Source organism: Athene noctua, chromosome 8 (genome assembly GCF_965140245.1).
Source record: "Athene noctua chromosome 8, bAthNoc1.hap1.1, whole genome shotgun sequence".
Classification (NCBI taxonomy): domain Eukaryota; kingdom Metazoa; phylum Chordata; class Aves; order Strigiformes; family Strigidae; genus Athene; species Athene noctua.
Window position 1 is genome coordinate 19,600,088 of NC_134044.1, and position 15,762 is coordinate 19,615,849.

Here is a 15,762-nt window from a genome sequence, read left to right on the forward strand (position 1 = left end):
GTGGAAGTGCCGCGGTACAGGGGCTTTCTATACTTTTGTACAGACGTGGGGCCGGCACAGGGAGACTGCGGGGCCGGGTGGGGGCCGGGTGGCCATGAGCCCCCAGGCTGGGGTTTTGGGCCACCAGCGACAGCATCCCCAAGCCAGCCCCGTGGCAGGGGGCTCAGCCCAGCCAGAGCCCTCCAAGTCTGCTGTGGGGCAATGCGGGGTGGAGAGAGGGGGGAGGCGGCGGGACCGACGTCCCCGTCCCTGTGTCACTCACCCCTAGCAGGGAACCAAGTGCCTACATGGAGGGCGACCAGCCCCCCCTGTCCTGGCCGGGGGTGGCACCCCGGCTCCGGGGCCCCCCTCGGGCCATGCTGGGGGTCCGGGCATACCGTTTGGGGGAGGAATGCCAGTTTTTGCCAACGCTTGTGCCCCCTTTCCCGCATGGCACTTGTTCTCGTGGGGCTGCTCGCCCACTGCATGCTGCTCCTTGCCCAGCCCAGCCACAGCCCTGCACCCCAGGGTGCCCCCAGCACCCACTACACCCCTGCTCCTGCACACCCTCCCCCCAGCACCCCCATCAACCTCCACCGGGCACAGCACCCATTCCCCTTCCCTGCCCTGGGCTGCCCAGCGTGGGACCGGCTCCCCTCTCCCTGCATGGCCAAGCTGTGAGGGTGTGCAGGGGCCAGCAGGCCCGATGCCACGCTGATGGGCTCCCTGACACCCACCACCACCACACCCTCTCCAGGGACAGCGGATACTCCCCACTACGCTGGGATGGGCTGGGGGGGTATGGGGTGCCTGCATATGGGGGGGTGGGGGGCTTTGCTCTGCCTGTGTGTGCATGTGCACACCTGGGGGTGTATGTGCATGTGCACGCGTGTGCATGCCCACGGGAGCTGCCTGAGCCCCCCCCGCCCCACTGCAGCGGTAGCCCCATGGGGTGCCCACACCCTGGCACCCCCCCCCTCCATCCCACCATGTCTCGAATAAAGTCCATTGTGCGAACTCTGCACCGGGCGCCTCTCCTTGTGGGTGGGGGGCACCTCTCCCCGGGGGGCTGGGAGCCGGTGACAGGCTGGTAGTGGCGGTGACGTGTCCCCCCGCCTGCGGCCCCGCAGGGTGACAGAGAAGCCTGGTCCCTTATCTCGCATTCCTGGGGCCGGGGTGCCTAATTATGGGCATCTGGCGGTGGTGGCAGGCGGCCGGCCCCCTCCCCTGCGGCCGGGTCCTTGCGGGGCGCAGGCAGCAGGTGCCATGGCCTCCGTGTACCGTGCCGAGCGCCTCGGTGCCTACGGCCAGGGGCATGGCGAGCCCTGCTTCGAGGGCGACCGGCGGCACAGGCCCTTCGGGCCACGGGCACATGAGGCCTTCGGGTACCCAGGTACTGGGGATGGGGAGGGTGGGAGGGCCCGTGCTACCCCAGGAAGGGCCCCCACCCCAGGGGTTATCCAGCTGCCCTGTGCCTGGGCACGGTGTGGGACCTCCCCAGCACAGACCGGGGGGGGGGGCTGGGAGGAGAGCCCCAACTGCCCCCCAGGTGCCCCATGGCTCTCTAGACTGTTGTCCAGCCCTGCCCCTTGTCAGGTCCCTCCCCACCCACCCCCTCCTAAATCCTTGATACCCCCAGTGTCCCAGCTATCTCCAGGCCCACTGTGGCCCAGCTCCCCCCTCCCCACACCCTTCTGAGCCTCCCAGTGTCCCCGGACCCCCTCAAGTCCTTTCCCATCTTCCTGGCTACCCTTATGTCCCAGACCCCTCAGTGTCCCCTGCTAGATCCCACTTTCCTGTACACCCTCCAGAGCCCCCCAGTAATGCCAGTGCCCCCCCAAACCCTCTCTCCCTAGACTTTCCTGACTGTCCCCCTTGTACCCAGCCTTCTGCACCATTCCCCTGCTGTCCCCAGGTCATCCAGTGCCCCCAGACCTGCCCAGTTCCCTCAGGTGCCCTCAGACCCCCCAGTGCCTTCTGCTACCCCTAGACCCTGAAAATAGACCCCTCCAGTACCACCCATACCCCTGGGGTCCCTGGTTGCCCATGCAACCCCCCCGGCACCCCCAATGTCCCCAAACCCCCAGTGCCACCTGCAATCCCCATCCCCATGCCCCAGTGTCACTAGCCTCTTCCACATCCCCCAATCCCCAGGTCCCATGCCCCCGTGCCTGGCAGCTTCCCGATGCCCACAGGGTCCCCGGGCACCGTGTGCCCCTGCAGCCTGGGCACCTGGGTGGGTGCCCAAGGTGACACCTACCAGGTGGTGGCCGACGTCAGCCAGTTTGAACCCCCTGACATTGTGGTGACCATCTCCAACTGCCATGTCGCTATCCAGGCTGAGAAGGTGAGGAACCCCGGGGGAGCAAAACCCTCCCCCCCCCCCCCCCTCCTGCAGGGAGGTTTAACGGCGAATGGCCTCTGCTGGCACTGGGGTGACTGGGAACTGTCCTCACTGAGAATGGGGCAATTGGGAAGTCCTGCCCCATTGCATTCTCTGTTGGGGGGGGGGGGGGGGGGGAGGGAGAGTACCTGCTGGCACTGGGGCAACTGAAAATTATCCCAACACCCCAAGACTTAGGCAACTGGGAGTTGCTTCCTGCTGGCAATGAGGTAACTGGGAATTGCCCCTGAATCACTGGGTAACTGGGAACTGCCCTGCTGAGCTCCCTGCTGGAGCCAGGGAGCTGCCCTGTCACTAGCACTGGGGTAACTGGGACTGTGCTGTGTACCACCACACCACGCCACGCCACGCAATGCCATGTCCCACCACGCCGGCTCTGCCTCCCCGCAGGTGGCTGAGGATGGCACTGTCTGTGACACCTTCACCCACAAGTGCCAGTTGCCCGAGGACACGGACCCCCTGTCGGTGAACTGTGCCCTCACTGAGGCCGGCACGCTGGTCATCACCGCCCGGCGCCGCGCCGGCACCCGCCCTGGCGAGCCCCCGCAGCTGCTGTACCGCAGTGAGGCCACGCTGTGAGCTGGCACCGAGTGAAGAAAAGCTTCTTGCCCCGAGTGGTGCCAACCCCGGTGCTGTGGTGAGGCTCGGCCAGTGCCCGTTGGCTATGCTCCCTCCCCACCTCCAGCTCCTCCTTGTTCTGGCTCTGTTTATAAAGTCATTTTATTAAATTAATATAAAAATCTCTGTATTTACATGAGGAGGGGTGCACAGCGGAGAGGTGGCAGAACCCCCCTTCCCAGCCATGAGGTGCTGAGGAGGGCGGCAGTGCCCATCCGTGTCCCTGTGGGCACCCCGACCTGGCACCCCTCCACCCCCTGTGCCACCCCAAGCAGTGACACTGTGGTGCCCGTGGGTGGGGGGATTAGGGTGGTGGCCATGCCGGGGGCACTGGGGGCTAAGAAGGACAGAGGTAGCGAAGTGGGAAGCCCCAGGAGCTGGTAGGGAGGTGGGGGCCATGAGCAGGCTGGGGGACACCTGGCCAGCCCCCGGCACAGGGAGGGAGCAGCAGCATTGGATTGAGGGTGCCCACCCCTATGCCAAGCCTTGTGCGAATGGGCACGGAGTGGGCACTCCCTGGCACCTGCCGGGGGCCCCTGCAGCAGCTGGGGACATGTCAGGGGACCCCATCTCACTGGCCCTTGGGGGCGTCATCATCGTCATCGGCCCCGGGACTGGCCTCGCGGGGCATGGGGTGGTGCTGGTGGCGGTCCCAGAGCTGGTGCAGGGCGGTGGTGTCGGGCTCGCCGGCGCTGGCAGTGCTGTCGCGGAAGCTGGCTAGTGGCGGGCGCACCTTCACCCCCTTGGCTGTCAGCGAGCCCTCGATGGCCTTGCGCAGCTGTGGGCACCGCTAAAGTCATAGGCAGGCAGCTCTGGGTGCCCCCCTCTCCCCCCTGCACCCCTCCAAACCCCCCACCCTCCCCGCTCACCTCCTTGAGGGACACCATGCCCACCAGGCGCCCGATGCTGGTGACATACGCATGGTCCAGGCCCAGCAGCGAGAAGATGGTGTGGGTCTGCAGGAAGACAGGGATGAGTTAGGGGTCTGGGGGGCCTGGGTGGGGTGTCCGGGGGGGGCGCGGGCGCACCTTGTGCAGGGAGGTGTGCTCCACCAGCTGGAAGGGCGCGGGGTCGATCTTGGCGCTGCTGAAGTCCACCAGCTCGTCCAGCTGCTGCTCCTCCCACGCCAGGATCTGGCAGGGGGATACCATGGGGCAGGGTGAGGGGACGTGGCCCCCCCAGGGTGCCAGCAAAGGGACATCAGGGTTGTCCGTCGTTCCCCGCTCTCCCCACCACCACCTCATGCCTCAGCACCCCGTTGGGATCTCCTGAGTTCCCGTGGGCAGGAGGGTCCTGCCTGCCCCTGCCCACCCCTCACCTCCGCCGGGGTCATCCTGTCACCCAGATCCAGATCCTCCTGCAAAAGGAGCGAGTGTGAGCGGGCTGGCAGGGCAGCGGGCAGCGTGCCTGCACACCGGCCACAGGCAGGGCGAGGGCAAGGCATGGGCAGGGAGACAGAGGGCATAGGCGGGGCACAGAGAGGCTGCAGGGATCCAGCAGGGCGCGGGCAGGGCACAGGTCAGGTAACATGATTGGTTGAGAGGACACAGGTCACACCATGATTGGCCGAGGTGGGACAAACCACGCTTGCCATTGGTGGAGAGAACACAGGCTGTGCCGTGATTGGCTGAGCAAAGTGGGGGAAATTCCATGGCCGTGACTGGCCGAAAGGCTCTGGGTCACGCTACGATTGGCCAGGAAGGTTTGGGACTGGGAGGACACACACTGTGATTGGTTGAGCAGAATCGGGACAGTCTGAGATTGGGTGCACAGACACAGGCCAAACATGATTGGCCAAGCAGAATCTTGCCAGGACCCTGATTGGTTCACAGATTCCATGCTGGGCTCCGATTGGCTGAGAGGAGCTGTGCCCAGCCTGTGATTGGCTGCAGCTTACCGTGATGGAAATGCGGACGTGTTTGGCCTTGCGATAGGCCCTGCCCTGGGCCTGGCACCACGTGGGGAGAGACAGAGGTGTTAGGGCACGGCGTGGTGGTGTCATGGGCAGGGATGGGACAGGCAGGGATGGGCAGGAAGGGGCAGGGATGGGAAAGGGTGGAAAGGGATGAAAAGGGACAGGCATGGCTGAGTAGGGGTGGAAGGGGATGGGACAAGAATGGTCAGGGGTGTGCAGGATGGGTCAGGGATGAGAAGGGATGGAAAGCAATGGGCAGGGATGGGCGGGAAGGGGCAGGGCCAGGCAGGGATAAGAGGGGATGGGCAGGAGTGGGAAGGGATGAAAAGGGACAGGAGTGATGGGAAAGGATGGCAGGGGGTAGAGAGGGCCAGGCAGGGATGGGCAGGGCCAGGCAGGGGCGGGCAGGGCTGGACGCTCACCTCGGTGGGCTCCGCGGAGGTGTTGGCACAGAAGAGGCTCTTGAGGGCGATGCCAGTGTGGTCAGTGGTGCCAGCTGCGGGCAGGGAGGGGGTGTCAGCGAGGGGCGCACGGGGGGTCGGGGGGGCTGTGCGCAGACTCACCCGGAGGGCTCTCGGCTGGGCTGCTGGATGCCCGCTTCAGTGCTGGCTTCAGGGGCTTGAGGGGGGCAGCGCGGGCGGGGGTGCTCGAGGAGGTCTCCGTGCTGATCTGCGAGGAACGGGGTGGTGGGGGGATGGTGGTGGGGGGCACCCTGGCCAGGCATCCCCTGAGGCGGCCGCCCCCCTCACCTGGAAGCGGATGCTGGCATCGGAGAGCTGGTGCCCGTCCTCGGCCAGCGCCTTCTGCCGCAGGGCCTGGAGCCGGCGCTGGGGGCTGAGCTGGTGGCTGAGCAGGGCCCCCACCTGCGCCCTCTCGATGGAGCCCAGCAGGATCATGGACTCTGCCGGCAGCAGAGAGGGGTTGTGTTGGCTCCCAACACCCCTTTATCTGTCCCCTCCCTGGGCCATCCCAGCCCCCAGCATTGCCCCCAGCCTGTGTCTCACCGGCCGACTCCACCAGTGGCAGACTCTTCATCTTGGTGCTGACCAGGACGTGCTGCAGGTCCCGGTACTTGCAGTTGAGGGTGACATAGCGGATGTCCCTCACCATGATGTTCTCCACCCGCACGTTGTATTTCCTGCTCAGGGAGGGTAATGGTGGCCTCAGAGTGATGCCACCCCCTCTTCTTGTGCCTGGTGAAGGGCTTGGGGACAGGGCAGGGGCTGCACACTCACTCGTGGTGGCCCCAGCCCAGCTCAGGGAGGTAGGGCAGCTTCTTGATGCGGATGATGCTGTCGTAGAGGGAGGGCTGAAGGCTCTGGGCCACGGCGTTGGCCAGGATGACGGCGATCATGACAGGCAGGATGTGCGAGATCTGCCCTGTCAGCTCAAAGACGATGACAGCCGTGGACACCGTGTGGGTGACGGCTCCCGACAGTGCAGCTGCCCCTGTGTCCGTCGCCAGGAGACACGGGGGCTGCTGTCAGGTGCTGCCAACCAGGCTGGGTCCCCACCCCTGGGGCATCCACCCCCCCCAGAGCCCTTGGGACCTCCCGGGGACATCCCCAGTGGTGGTGTTACCCCCAGTTCCTGGAGGCGCCACCTCAGCCCTGGGGAACCCACCAGCTCCTTTGGAGCATCTCCAAGTGATGCCCACCATGGTGTCCGCGTGCTGGCCCGGTGCTTACCCACCACGGCGTAGCCCCCCGGCACGATGCGGTAGGTGTTGCTGTCGGTGTGGATGCCATCGGGGAACCAGGCTGCCATGCTCTCCCCCACCAGGCGCCCAAAGGCTGCCCCTGCCCGCAGAGAGGGGCTGGGATCGGGCACAGGGACTCTCCTGACACCCGACCCGGACTCATGCCCTCTCCTCTACGCCAGTGCTGCCGGGGAAAGGGACACCTGGGGACACCCATTGGGGTACGGGCTCTCACCGATGACGAAGACAGGCATGAAGGCTCCGCAGGGCACTGGGATGGTGGTGGCCAAGGCTGACATCCAGAACTGTGTTGGGGATGCAGACACCTGTTAGTTGTCCCCCCAGCCCAGCCCTGCCTCCTGCCCCTGCCGTGCCCCACAGCTGGCTGCCATGGAGCTGCTGTACTGTGCCATGGGGCAGTCCCGCTCCTCCTTGGTGGCACCCTGCCAGCACCTCCCTGGTGGCACCTGGCCAGGACTTCCCTAGTGGCACTTGGGGTCACCCCACCAGCACCTGCTGCTGGCACCTCAGTGGCTCCCAGCCAACATCTCTTTGATGGCATGTTTGCATCATCCAGCCAACACCTTGGTGGCCTCTGGGAGCAGCCACCCAGTGCCTCCTGGTGCCACCTTTCTGGCAACCACCCAGCACTTCCCCAGCGACATTCAGGAGTCCCTTCCCAGAGGCTTCTGGCAGCGCAGCGGGACTGGCAGGGGCAGGAGGCACCCACCTTCATAAGGATGAAGACGACGAGGGTGACAAAGACATTGGAGCGGGGGTGGCGCCAGGCCTCCAGGATGCCCAAATATTCAAACTCATCGCTGAGCCCCTGCTTGGCCCACGTCTGGTTGTCGAAGAGTGTCACCAGGGTGTCCTTCTGGGTGAGCTGGTGATGGGTGGGTGTAAGCTGGGGCTGGTGGTGGCCCCGGGGTGGGGACCAGTGTGCCACCCCATGGCGTGTACCTGTCCGGCCATGAACTGTCCAAAGCCGGGCGGGAAGGTCAGCGTTGCGATGAGCAGCGTCACCAGGGCAGGAAAGAGCAGGCGCCTGGCGGGGTGGCACGGGGCAGGGAGTGACGTCGGTGCAGCCCTGGCTCCACCTCCCCGGTGCTGAGGACCGCCAGGCACCTACTTCTTCATGAGGAAGCGGTTGATGGTCTTCTGGCGGCGCATGAACTGCACAATCTTGCGGTTGAGGTAGACGAAGAGCGCACCCCCGAAGCCACTGGCGATCCTGGGCAGAGGCAAGGTGTGAGCACCCACATGTCCTCCTGCCACCACCCCGGACCGTGGGATGACACCATCGCCATCACTGCCACCCAGGGCCATGGGACGGGGTGGGCGTACTCACCCGATGACAGCGAAGGCGGGCAGCTCCTGCAGGTCAAAGGGGAAGTCGAGGCGGAAGCGGGTTTTGAACAGCGCCGTGATTGTCTCTGGGGGACAGTGGGAGTCAGGGCGGCTGTGTGGGGAGACCTCCCCTTGTTCCTCGCCCCGGTGGAGGTACCTTCATCCTTGTTCCAGACGGCGAGGACGCGGAAGATGAAGGCACTGAAGGTGGCGGCAAAGAAGCCGCGCCAGTAGTTGCGGACGGCAAAGAAGGTGGAGGTCACCTCGATGCTGAAGAGGACACCTGGCACCGGGGAGAAGCGCACGGGGGAGGCGGCGAAATCCAGGCTGGCCCCCGGTGCCTGGCATGCTTCCCACCCCGAGCCCACGCTCGTGCATGGCCCGTGGGGGTCTGGCCAGGCCCACGGACACACTATGGGGCAGTTCAAGGGCCTCCCTGGCAAAGCGTGTGGCCGGTCCCTGGCTGGCTGCAGTGGGCACGGTGGAGCAGCACTCAGCACGAGCAAGAGGGTAGTGCGAGGATGTGAGCAACGACATGGCGGGCGGTGCTGGGGGGTGGGTGCACGCAGCTGGATGGACAGACAAATGGGGCAGCGCAGCAGGCAGAGGGCAAGGGAAGAGTTAGACACGTCACCAACCTACGGGCAGGGCTCAGCGGGGCCGGAGCAGGGAGCTCCCTGGAGCACAGGGCGGCAGGGGAGAGGATGAGAGCAGACATTACACCTCTGGGAGGACGCTGCCAGCTCCTCCCTTCCTCCTCCCCGCTGAGCGGCACTGTCCTCTCCCATGCCAGCTGTCCTGGGGGTCCTGCTCGCCTTGCCGGGTGGACCCCAGTGCCCGGGCAGGAGGTGCGTGGGGGTGTGTGGGGCCCAGGGTGACCCTACCTCCGATGGGGGCAGCGAAGCAGCAGCCGACACCGACGGCGCAGGCAGCAGCCAGCATTTCGATGTTCCTCGACTCATTCTGTGGGCGAAACGGGGATGGGCAGGCACTGCTCTCCTCTGCCCCTGGCACTGCCAAACCTGCTAGGGGGCACAGGTGGAGCCCCCCCCGGGGCCAGCCCACCCTGCTCACCTCGTAGATGCCCCCAAAGAGGGAGAGGAAGCGGCTGAGCAGGGCTGCGCACATGCTGGCAATGTGGACAAATGGACCCTGTGGGGACAGCGGGGTGGCTGAGGACAGTGCCCCTCCCAGCCCCCTGACCGCCCTGCCCCGGGCACTGCCCTCACCTCCTTGCCCAGGGGCATGCCGCTGCCCAGGGCACACGTCAGCCCGATCACCTTGGCCACGAAGGTCTTGAGGGTGAGGTACTCCTTCAGCACAACGCCCCGCAGGATGGTCTTCATCTCAGGGATCCCCGAGCCTGGCACCGTGGGGACAGCCATGGAGGGGGCACACTGGGGAGCCCCTGCCCCGTAGTTGTGTGTGTGGGGAATCCTTGATGCTCTGCCACACCCCACTGCCATAGGGAGACCCCAGAGAAACGTCTCCTCGCAGTACAGCTGGCAGGAACAGCCCCATGGCCATCTGGGGACAGCTCAACCCATAGCCCTGCGGGGACTCCAATCCTGTACCCCCCAGGAGACCCTCTGAAGCTCTTAGCCCTAGGAAGACCCCCAAGACCACCAACCCCATAGCCCAAGAGGACATCCAACCCTTAACACACGAGACCTTCTGAAGATCAGCCCATACCCCTTGGAAAACCTCCAGGACTCCCAACCCCATAGCCCAGGAGGACACCCAGGTTGCTCCCAACCCACAGCCCCAGGGAGGGGCCACCCTGTTAGGGTGCAGGCAGCCCACCCCCAGTGCCCTACCCACAGCCTGGGGGGCGAGGATCTGGGTGAAGCCAGCTGAGAAGGTGATGAGCACAGTGGGGTAGGTGACCCAGGCCAGGTACTGCAGCAGCACGTTGGTGTCCAGGCCCCCGTACATCCACTTTTGGGCTGTGGGCACAGCCGGGTGGGTGGGTCACAGGTGGCAAGGGGTATGACACGGCCACCCCATGCCCCACCATGGCCCTGGGAGCTCACAGGTGCCCGCTCACCTTGGAGGCAGGTGGCGATGGCAAAGTCCATGGCCCAGCTGACCAGCGCCATGACCAGTCCCAGGAGGATGAGGAAGACCCAGTCCTCACCCACCTTAGAGATGAGGAACCGCCGGCACTGTAAGGCGCAAACTGCGGGCACAAGGAAAGGCTCAGGGCCGGGCGCCCTGGGGATGGGCACACCAGGGTGGCGGGGCCAGGCTGGCAGGGACACAAATGCTCACAAACAGCGGCACCGACCCAGCACAGCTGGCACCGCCCAGTGCAGGAGCAGCACCGTGCCCAGCCGTCACAGCCATGCCACAACCACCGGCGGGCAGGACCGGCGGGCTCCGGCTGTCACAGCCGCACACGGTGCTGTGGGCATGCACTTCCCACCAGCACGGCTCCCCTGGCACAGCCCCAGGCAGAGGGGCTGGGGGCCCCCGGCCCCCGCGGCGTGCCCGGCTATTTTGGGCCATTGTGTCCTCGCTGCCCGGCGGGCAGATGGCATTGTCCTCGGCGCCGGTGTCCCATGACAGCCAGAGAAATCCTACCCACCGCCACCGTGGTAGGGTGGGCAGCCGTGCCCAGGCCAGGTGCTGCCGTGGGGCTGTGCCCACCGGTGTCCCCCCCTGTGTCCCTACCCCCGGTGGCCCTTACCGCGGCAGGGGGCACAGCGGCCCTGGGTGTACTCCAGCAGCTCGGAGGGACGGCGGGGCCGGGACGAGTCTCCTTCCCCTTGCCCCTGCTGCAGCCGCAGCCGGGCCGCCTCATCCTTGGCGAAGGTGCCCAACTCCTGTGTGTAGCGCCCATACATCTGGGGGAGAAGGAGCGGGTGGGGGCGTCACGGGGGGCCTGGCACCCCGCCTAAGTGGGGAAACTGAGGCAGGGGAGCAGTAGGCATGCTGGCATGGCCTCCCAGGACCGGGAGGGACAGGCAGAGCCATGGCACCCCCAGGGAAAAGGCTGGGCAGATAAAGTGGCAGAGGGTGGGGAAGGGCCTCTGGTGATGGGAGCACAGCCAGCCTGGCCAAGAGACTCTCTGAGGGCTGGTATTGGGGTTGTGCTGGTGTTCAACAGGCATCTCAGCTCCATATCACCAGAAGCAGGGCTGGGATGCAACACACACCCCACATCCCCCCCCCCGGGAGGTGGCCTCAGCAGGCCACACGTGACATGAGCTGGCCGGTCTCAACCGGCAGCAGGCCGGCAGGAGGGCAGTGGGGGGGCAGGGCATACCCCCAGTCTCAGGGAAGAGGGGGGCACAGCATCAGGCATGGGGCGGTCCCTTAGCTGTGAAGAGTGGGTTGGGGGAGCAAGGGGGTGCAAGCGGCTCCGTGCCCACATAGAGAACACCCCCTCCTCCTCGGGTGCCTCCTGCCTGGCCGTGGCACGTGGCCTGGCCCTGGCAGTGGGGGGGCCCTGGCAGTGCCCCCTGTGCCAGCCAGGAGTTCTTTGTGCCCATCCTCCCCGCCGAGCCGGGGGCATTTGTCCTGCGTTGGCGGGCACTGCCAAGGACTCGGTTGCTTGGTTTCCGCCTCACTCCCCCCGGCACGACCTGAATGCCAAGTGCCAGAGATTGGCCCGGCACAAAGGGAGGCTTCAAGGCTGCGGGGGCCCTGCCAGGCTCCCACGTCGGGGCGACGTGAGCCCCATGCCGATGGCGTGCCCACCCGCCGTGCCGTGCCAGTGCAGCGCGTGGCCGCCCAGCCGGGACGCAGCCGCCCTCCTCCCTGGCACGACCCGTGCCGGCGCCCGGCCGAGGGGCGACGCCACGGGTGGGCACCACGCTTGGCACGTGGGCAGCCCAGCCCCGGCTGCCGGCGGCGGTGCCCGCCCCAGACGCCCGGGTCCCGTTCACAACACCCCCTGACTTGCTGGCACGCGCCAGCTCCCCGTGGGGACGGCATGAAGGTGCATTTCTCACGGGGCATCTCTCCTGCCCAGGTCCCTTCCCTTTGGCAGGGAGCAGAAAGCAGCCAGAGTGGCGCCGGGTGGATTCTCCACTGTCTAATACCTGGGTTGTGCTCAGCGGCAGGAGGGAGGGTGGGGAGGCAGGCAGAGAGGCGGGGGGGGGGGCACATTCATTTCCATTGCTGACCCCCTCCTGCCACGGATTTGCCCCTAAACTCCTGCTCAACATGGGCTCAGAACCTCCTCACCCTATGGAAAAGTGCCGGGGGGAAGGCACAAGCCAGGCGGAGATGCCGGCACGGCCACCTCGGGTGGCTGGATCCAGCATGGGCTGCCAGAGGAGGACCCCGGCCCCGCACGGGGCCCTGCGTTCAAAGGCTCCCTTCGGGCGGAGCTTGTTTCCTCTGGAAGACGAAACGGGCCGGCACCCCGAGGATTGCTGTCCCCCTGCCAAGCGCCTGCCTCCCCCGGCCCCACAGCTGCCCCACTGCCGGCCCTGGCTGGAACTGCATCACCCCCAGGCTGGGTGTCCCCCAAACCCACCTCCTGAAGCCCTGCCAGGGGCTGCCACACCGTCCCCCAGGTGTTGGGGACTCGGCAGGATGCCCAGCCCCAGGGGGTCCAGCCTGCTTTTGGGGGGAGGATTTTGCTCCCCCTCTGCCCCCCATTTGCAGCCAGCCCCACTTGCAACCACAGGGATGCAAGCGAAGGGGCTGTGCCACCCCGCTGCCACCTGCCACCCTGTGCCACCCCTCTGCCCTGTGCCACGGCCCCACGCACAGGACATGGGACCCCAGGGGTGCCCGTGCCGGACAGCCACGGCGGCTGTGCCCGCAGTCCTGGGCAGCGGGCCAGTGGTGGGCTCTCTCCTTCCTCCTCCTCCTCCTCCTCCCACTCGGGTTATTTTTCCACAAAGGCCTTTTGAAACACAAACAGCCCCGGGACTCCGGCCTCCGCCGTGAAGCAGCTGAACAATCACAGTGCCGGGCAAGCAGGGAGCGGGCACAGGGAGGGGGGCCTGGCAGGGGGCACCTGGGGACACGGGTGCAGGCCAAGGCCGCTATGGCGATCCCCAGCTCCTGCGTGGCAGGCACCGGCCACACCGCAGTCCCCGGGCAGTGCCAGCCCGCAGTGCCCGCTCTGCCCGAGTGATGCTGCGCCTGGGGCAGGCGCTGGCATCTGGTGCTGCCGTGTCCCCGTGCCACCCTGTCCCATAGCACTGAGCTTGCCTGGCAGCAGTGCCCACCTCCACACAGCTGATGCAGGCCAACCTTCGCCCCGAAACCATGATCCTGGAAGGGGTGTTTAAAGACGGGGGGGGGTGTCCCCCCAGCCTGGCAGCGAGCAGGCGGAGGCCAAGGGGGTGTGTGTCACGCTGCTCGTCTTAGCCAGGCTCTAATCACCCTGAGCAGCTCCGCAGCGAACAAGGGCAGTTTGTCAGGCTTAATCCCCCCCCTCCTCCAGGGAACCTTTGCTCCCCACCGTGGCAGCATGGCATGTGGGGGGCACGGGGGCTGGCACTCACCCCAGCACCCCTGGCACCGTATGGGGTCCCCAGGGAGGGGCACCGTGGCTGTGCCAGCCCCCAGAGATGCCATGGCCATGGCACCCCGGGGCTGGTGAAATCTGGGAGGGGGGTAAGGACATGGGGTGGAGACGGGGCTCTTGGGGCTGTAATGTCTCAGCTGTGGGCGCAGGCAGCAGGAGCTGTCCCAAGGGTTGTCCCCAGGGCTGTCCCCAGGGCTGTCTGGCTCAGAGCAGCCCATACCAGGATCCGGCTGGATCCTGACCCTCCTGGCAGGTGCCAGCAGGAGCTGGTGGTGGCTCGGATGCACAGGGGGAGGGCTGGGCACCCCTCCTGCCCGGCATGTGCCCAGGCAGCTCCCAAAAGCCAGACGTGAGGCTATGGGCCAGGAGCTTGCACCCAGCCTCACCCACGAGCCCCAGGCAGTTTCATGAGCCTCACTGCAGCCCAGAGGCTATGGGGATGGGCATCCTGGGGCACCCAGGGCATGGGTGCTACCCCGCCCGGAGGAAAGGAGGGCAAAGTCTGCTGCGCCATGCAAGGCTGCCCCGATGCCAGCCTGGTGTGCCTGTCCCCTCCCGCACCGCCCGTAGGCTCCTCTGCCCCGTGGAGCCTGGCTGGGCTGGCCTCTGCCCACCCACCACGAACGTGACACCGAGGGGGACAGTCTGGTGCTGAGCGGGGGGGAAGGGGGAAAGATGCACCCCCATGACTCACATCAGACGGTGCTGCACACCCCTGCTCGTGCCCCCGGCTCAGCCCTGCTGAGAAGGCACCGCGGGGCCGATAAGATCGTGGAGACGCGGCACAGCCAGGGCTGCCATGGCTGGCTGGTGCCTCGCAGCCGCCTGACAGCAATGGGGAAGGGGCAGCCTGGGGTGGGCACTGAGGGGCACTCCCTAGACAAGGGCTCTGGGTGCTTGGAATGACGATGCGGCGGGTGCTCGACGCAGCAGTTCCCTGATGCTGCCCCGTGCCCGTGTGCCAGGTGGGCAAGTCTCGGCAGGGCCGGCCCCACTCACAGCAACTGGCTCAGGCTCTCGACAAACACGGGCAGTGTGGGCACGGGTACCCTGCAGCGGCTCAGCCCCCACCTTCCCTGCCCATCTGAATGCCTTTGCCAGGGCAAAGTACCCGTTTGTGGAGCCACCCCAGGCACCGTCCCAAGCGGAGGCCAGGGAGAAGCACCTTTGCTCAGGATGTCTGAGGGTCGTGGGCAGTGGAGGGGCTGTGGGCACAGCGGGGAGGGACGACACCCCCGGGACAGCTGGGCACCCGGGTGCCAGTGGGGAGGCGTTGGATGAGGAGGAGTCATAAACGTGGGGCTAAGGTTGCAGGCAGGGGAGATATGCTATCTCGGGACAGAGGGCTGGGGACGTGTGGCAAGGGGGTGAAGGGTGCCTGGGCAGTCCCTCTGGGAGCCCCCCTCAGGGTGGGCATCATCCCCCCAGCGATGAGAAGTTGTGAGGGGAGGGGAAGGGGGTGTGTGTAAAAGTCCTGCCCTGGGGGTGGGGGCTCAGTTGGGCTCCCCCAGCGCTGAGGGGGCTGCAGAGCGATACCCCTGCCCGGCCACAGCCCGCAGACAGCACCCCACACCGGGCACCGCGGAGCTCATCGGCACTGCCCCCCTGAGCGGGGCAGCACCCCCAAACCGCCCGCCTCCCCCAGGCGTCCCGCCTTGCCCGGTGCCCCCCCCCCCCCGGTGTCCCCCCGGTGCTGGCCGCGCTCACCAGGGTCTGCTCATACTGCAGCGCCCGCTGCGCCTCGCTGTCGGAGGCCATGGTGCCGCCGCCGCTCCTGGCCGTGCCGGTGCCGGTGCCCGCGGCGGCTCCTCCCGGGCCCTGCGGGGCGGGCCCGGGGCACTGCCCGGGGGAGGGACCGGCCGCGCTCCGCCTCCGCCGGCAGCGCCCGGCACCGGCAGCCAGCGCCGAGCACCCGGCGCCGGGCAGGGGCAGGGGGTTCCCGGCCGGGGGAGGGCGGGGGGGGCTCTGCCCTGCAGCCGGGTCCCTTCCACCCGCGATCTTTCTTTGCCCACCGGGTTTCCCAGCTGAGGATGGCACCCGGGAGCAGCCGGTGGGTGCAGGTTGGGGAGGGGGGTAAGAGCTGGCGTGGCGTGACCGCGGGTACAGATCCCTGCGGGACATTGCCCCCTCTTCCCACGGGGGGCTGGCACCGCCACTGGTGCCGGTTTCCCCGTGGATCCTCCCCGGTGGGATGTGGGCAGCAGGGCAGGGGCAGGGAGGACCGTGCCGGGGGCACCGTGGGCAGCCAGGGTCATGGCTATGGCTGGCTGGAGGCCAGATCTGGGGGGCAGAGTGCCTCTGAGGTC

The 15,762-nt window shown here is 67.0% G+C and overlaps 2 protein-coding genes across 5 annotated transcripts; one reads left to right on the plus strand and one right to left on the minus strand.

Annotated features, from left to right (window-relative positions):
• Positions 1-1,194: 1,194 nt before the first annotated feature.
• On the plus strand, positions 1,195-3,123 carry LOC141963166 (heat shock protein beta-7-like). The gene is made up of 3 exons (XM_074912235.1): positions 1,195-1,372; positions 2,175-2,326; positions 2,774-3,123. The coding sequence occupies exons 1-3, from the start codon at positions 1,246-1,248 to the stop codon at positions 2,960-2,962; spliced, it is 468 nt and encodes a 155-aa protein (XP_074768336.1). The 5' UTR covers positions 1,195-1,245; the 3' UTR covers positions 2,963-3,123.
• Positions 3,124-3,228: 105 nt separating this feature from the next.
• Positions 3,229-15,273, minus strand: CLCN2 (chloride voltage-gated channel 2). 4 transcript variants are annotated; one of them, XM_074912231.1, is made up of 24 exons: positions 15,164-15,273; positions 10,655-10,811; positions 10,013-10,144; positions 9,783-9,911; positions 9,195-9,328; positions 9,040-9,117; positions 8,850-8,928; positions 8,123-8,248; positions 7,967-8,051; positions 7,748-7,849; positions 7,579-7,663; positions 7,346-7,501; positions 6,851-6,920; positions 6,605-6,715; positions 6,152-6,365; positions 5,921-6,054; positions 5,666-5,817; positions 5,480-5,585; positions 5,339-5,412; positions 4,899-4,949; positions 4,320-4,358; positions 4,030-4,134; positions 3,871-3,957; positions 3,229-3,779 (listed from the first exon to the last, which is right to left on the minus strand). In XM_074912231.1, exons 1-24 carry the CDS (start codon positions 15,212-15,214, stop codon positions 3,573-3,575), a joined length of 2,664 nt encoding a protein of 887 aa, XP_074768332.1. In that variant the 5' UTR covers positions 15,215-15,273; the 3' UTR covers positions 3,229-3,572. The 4 variants fall into 4 exon arrangements, with proteins under 4 accessions (XP_074768332.1, XP_074768333.1, XP_074768335.1 ...); XM_074912232.1 differs by lacking the exon at positions 4,899-4,949; XM_074912234.1 differs by lacking the exons at positions 4,899-4,949; positions 10,013-10,144.
• Positions 15,274-15,762: the final 489 nt, after the last annotated feature.

Bases quoted from the DNA above. Each gene is read 5' to 3' on its own strand.
- LOC141963166 (XM_074912235.1), top strand. From the start codon at position 1,246: ATGGCCTCCGTGTACCGTGCCGAGCGCCTCGGTGCCTACGGCCAGGGG. The intron at 1,373-2,174 runs GTACTGGGGATG...CGATGCCCACAG, and splicing joins TGAGGCCTTCGGGTACCCAG to GGTCCCCGGGCACCGTGTGC. The intron at 2,327-2,773 runs GTGAGGAACCCC...GCCTCCCCGCAG, and splicing joins TCGCTATCCAGGCTGAGAAG to GTGGCTGAGGATGGCACTGT.
- CLCN2 (XM_074912231.1), bottom strand. From the start codon at position 15,214: ATGGCCTCCGACAGCGAGGCGCAGCGGGCGCTGCAGTATGAGCAGACC. The intron at 9,912-10,012 runs GTGAGCGGGCAC...CTGTGCCCACAG, and splicing joins CATCGCCACCTGCCTCCAAG to CCCAAAAGTGGATGTACGGG. The intron at 3,780-3,870 runs GTGAGCGGGGAG...CGGTGCCCACAG, and splicing joins GCATGGTGTCCCTCAAGGAG to CTGCGCAAGGCCATCGAGGG.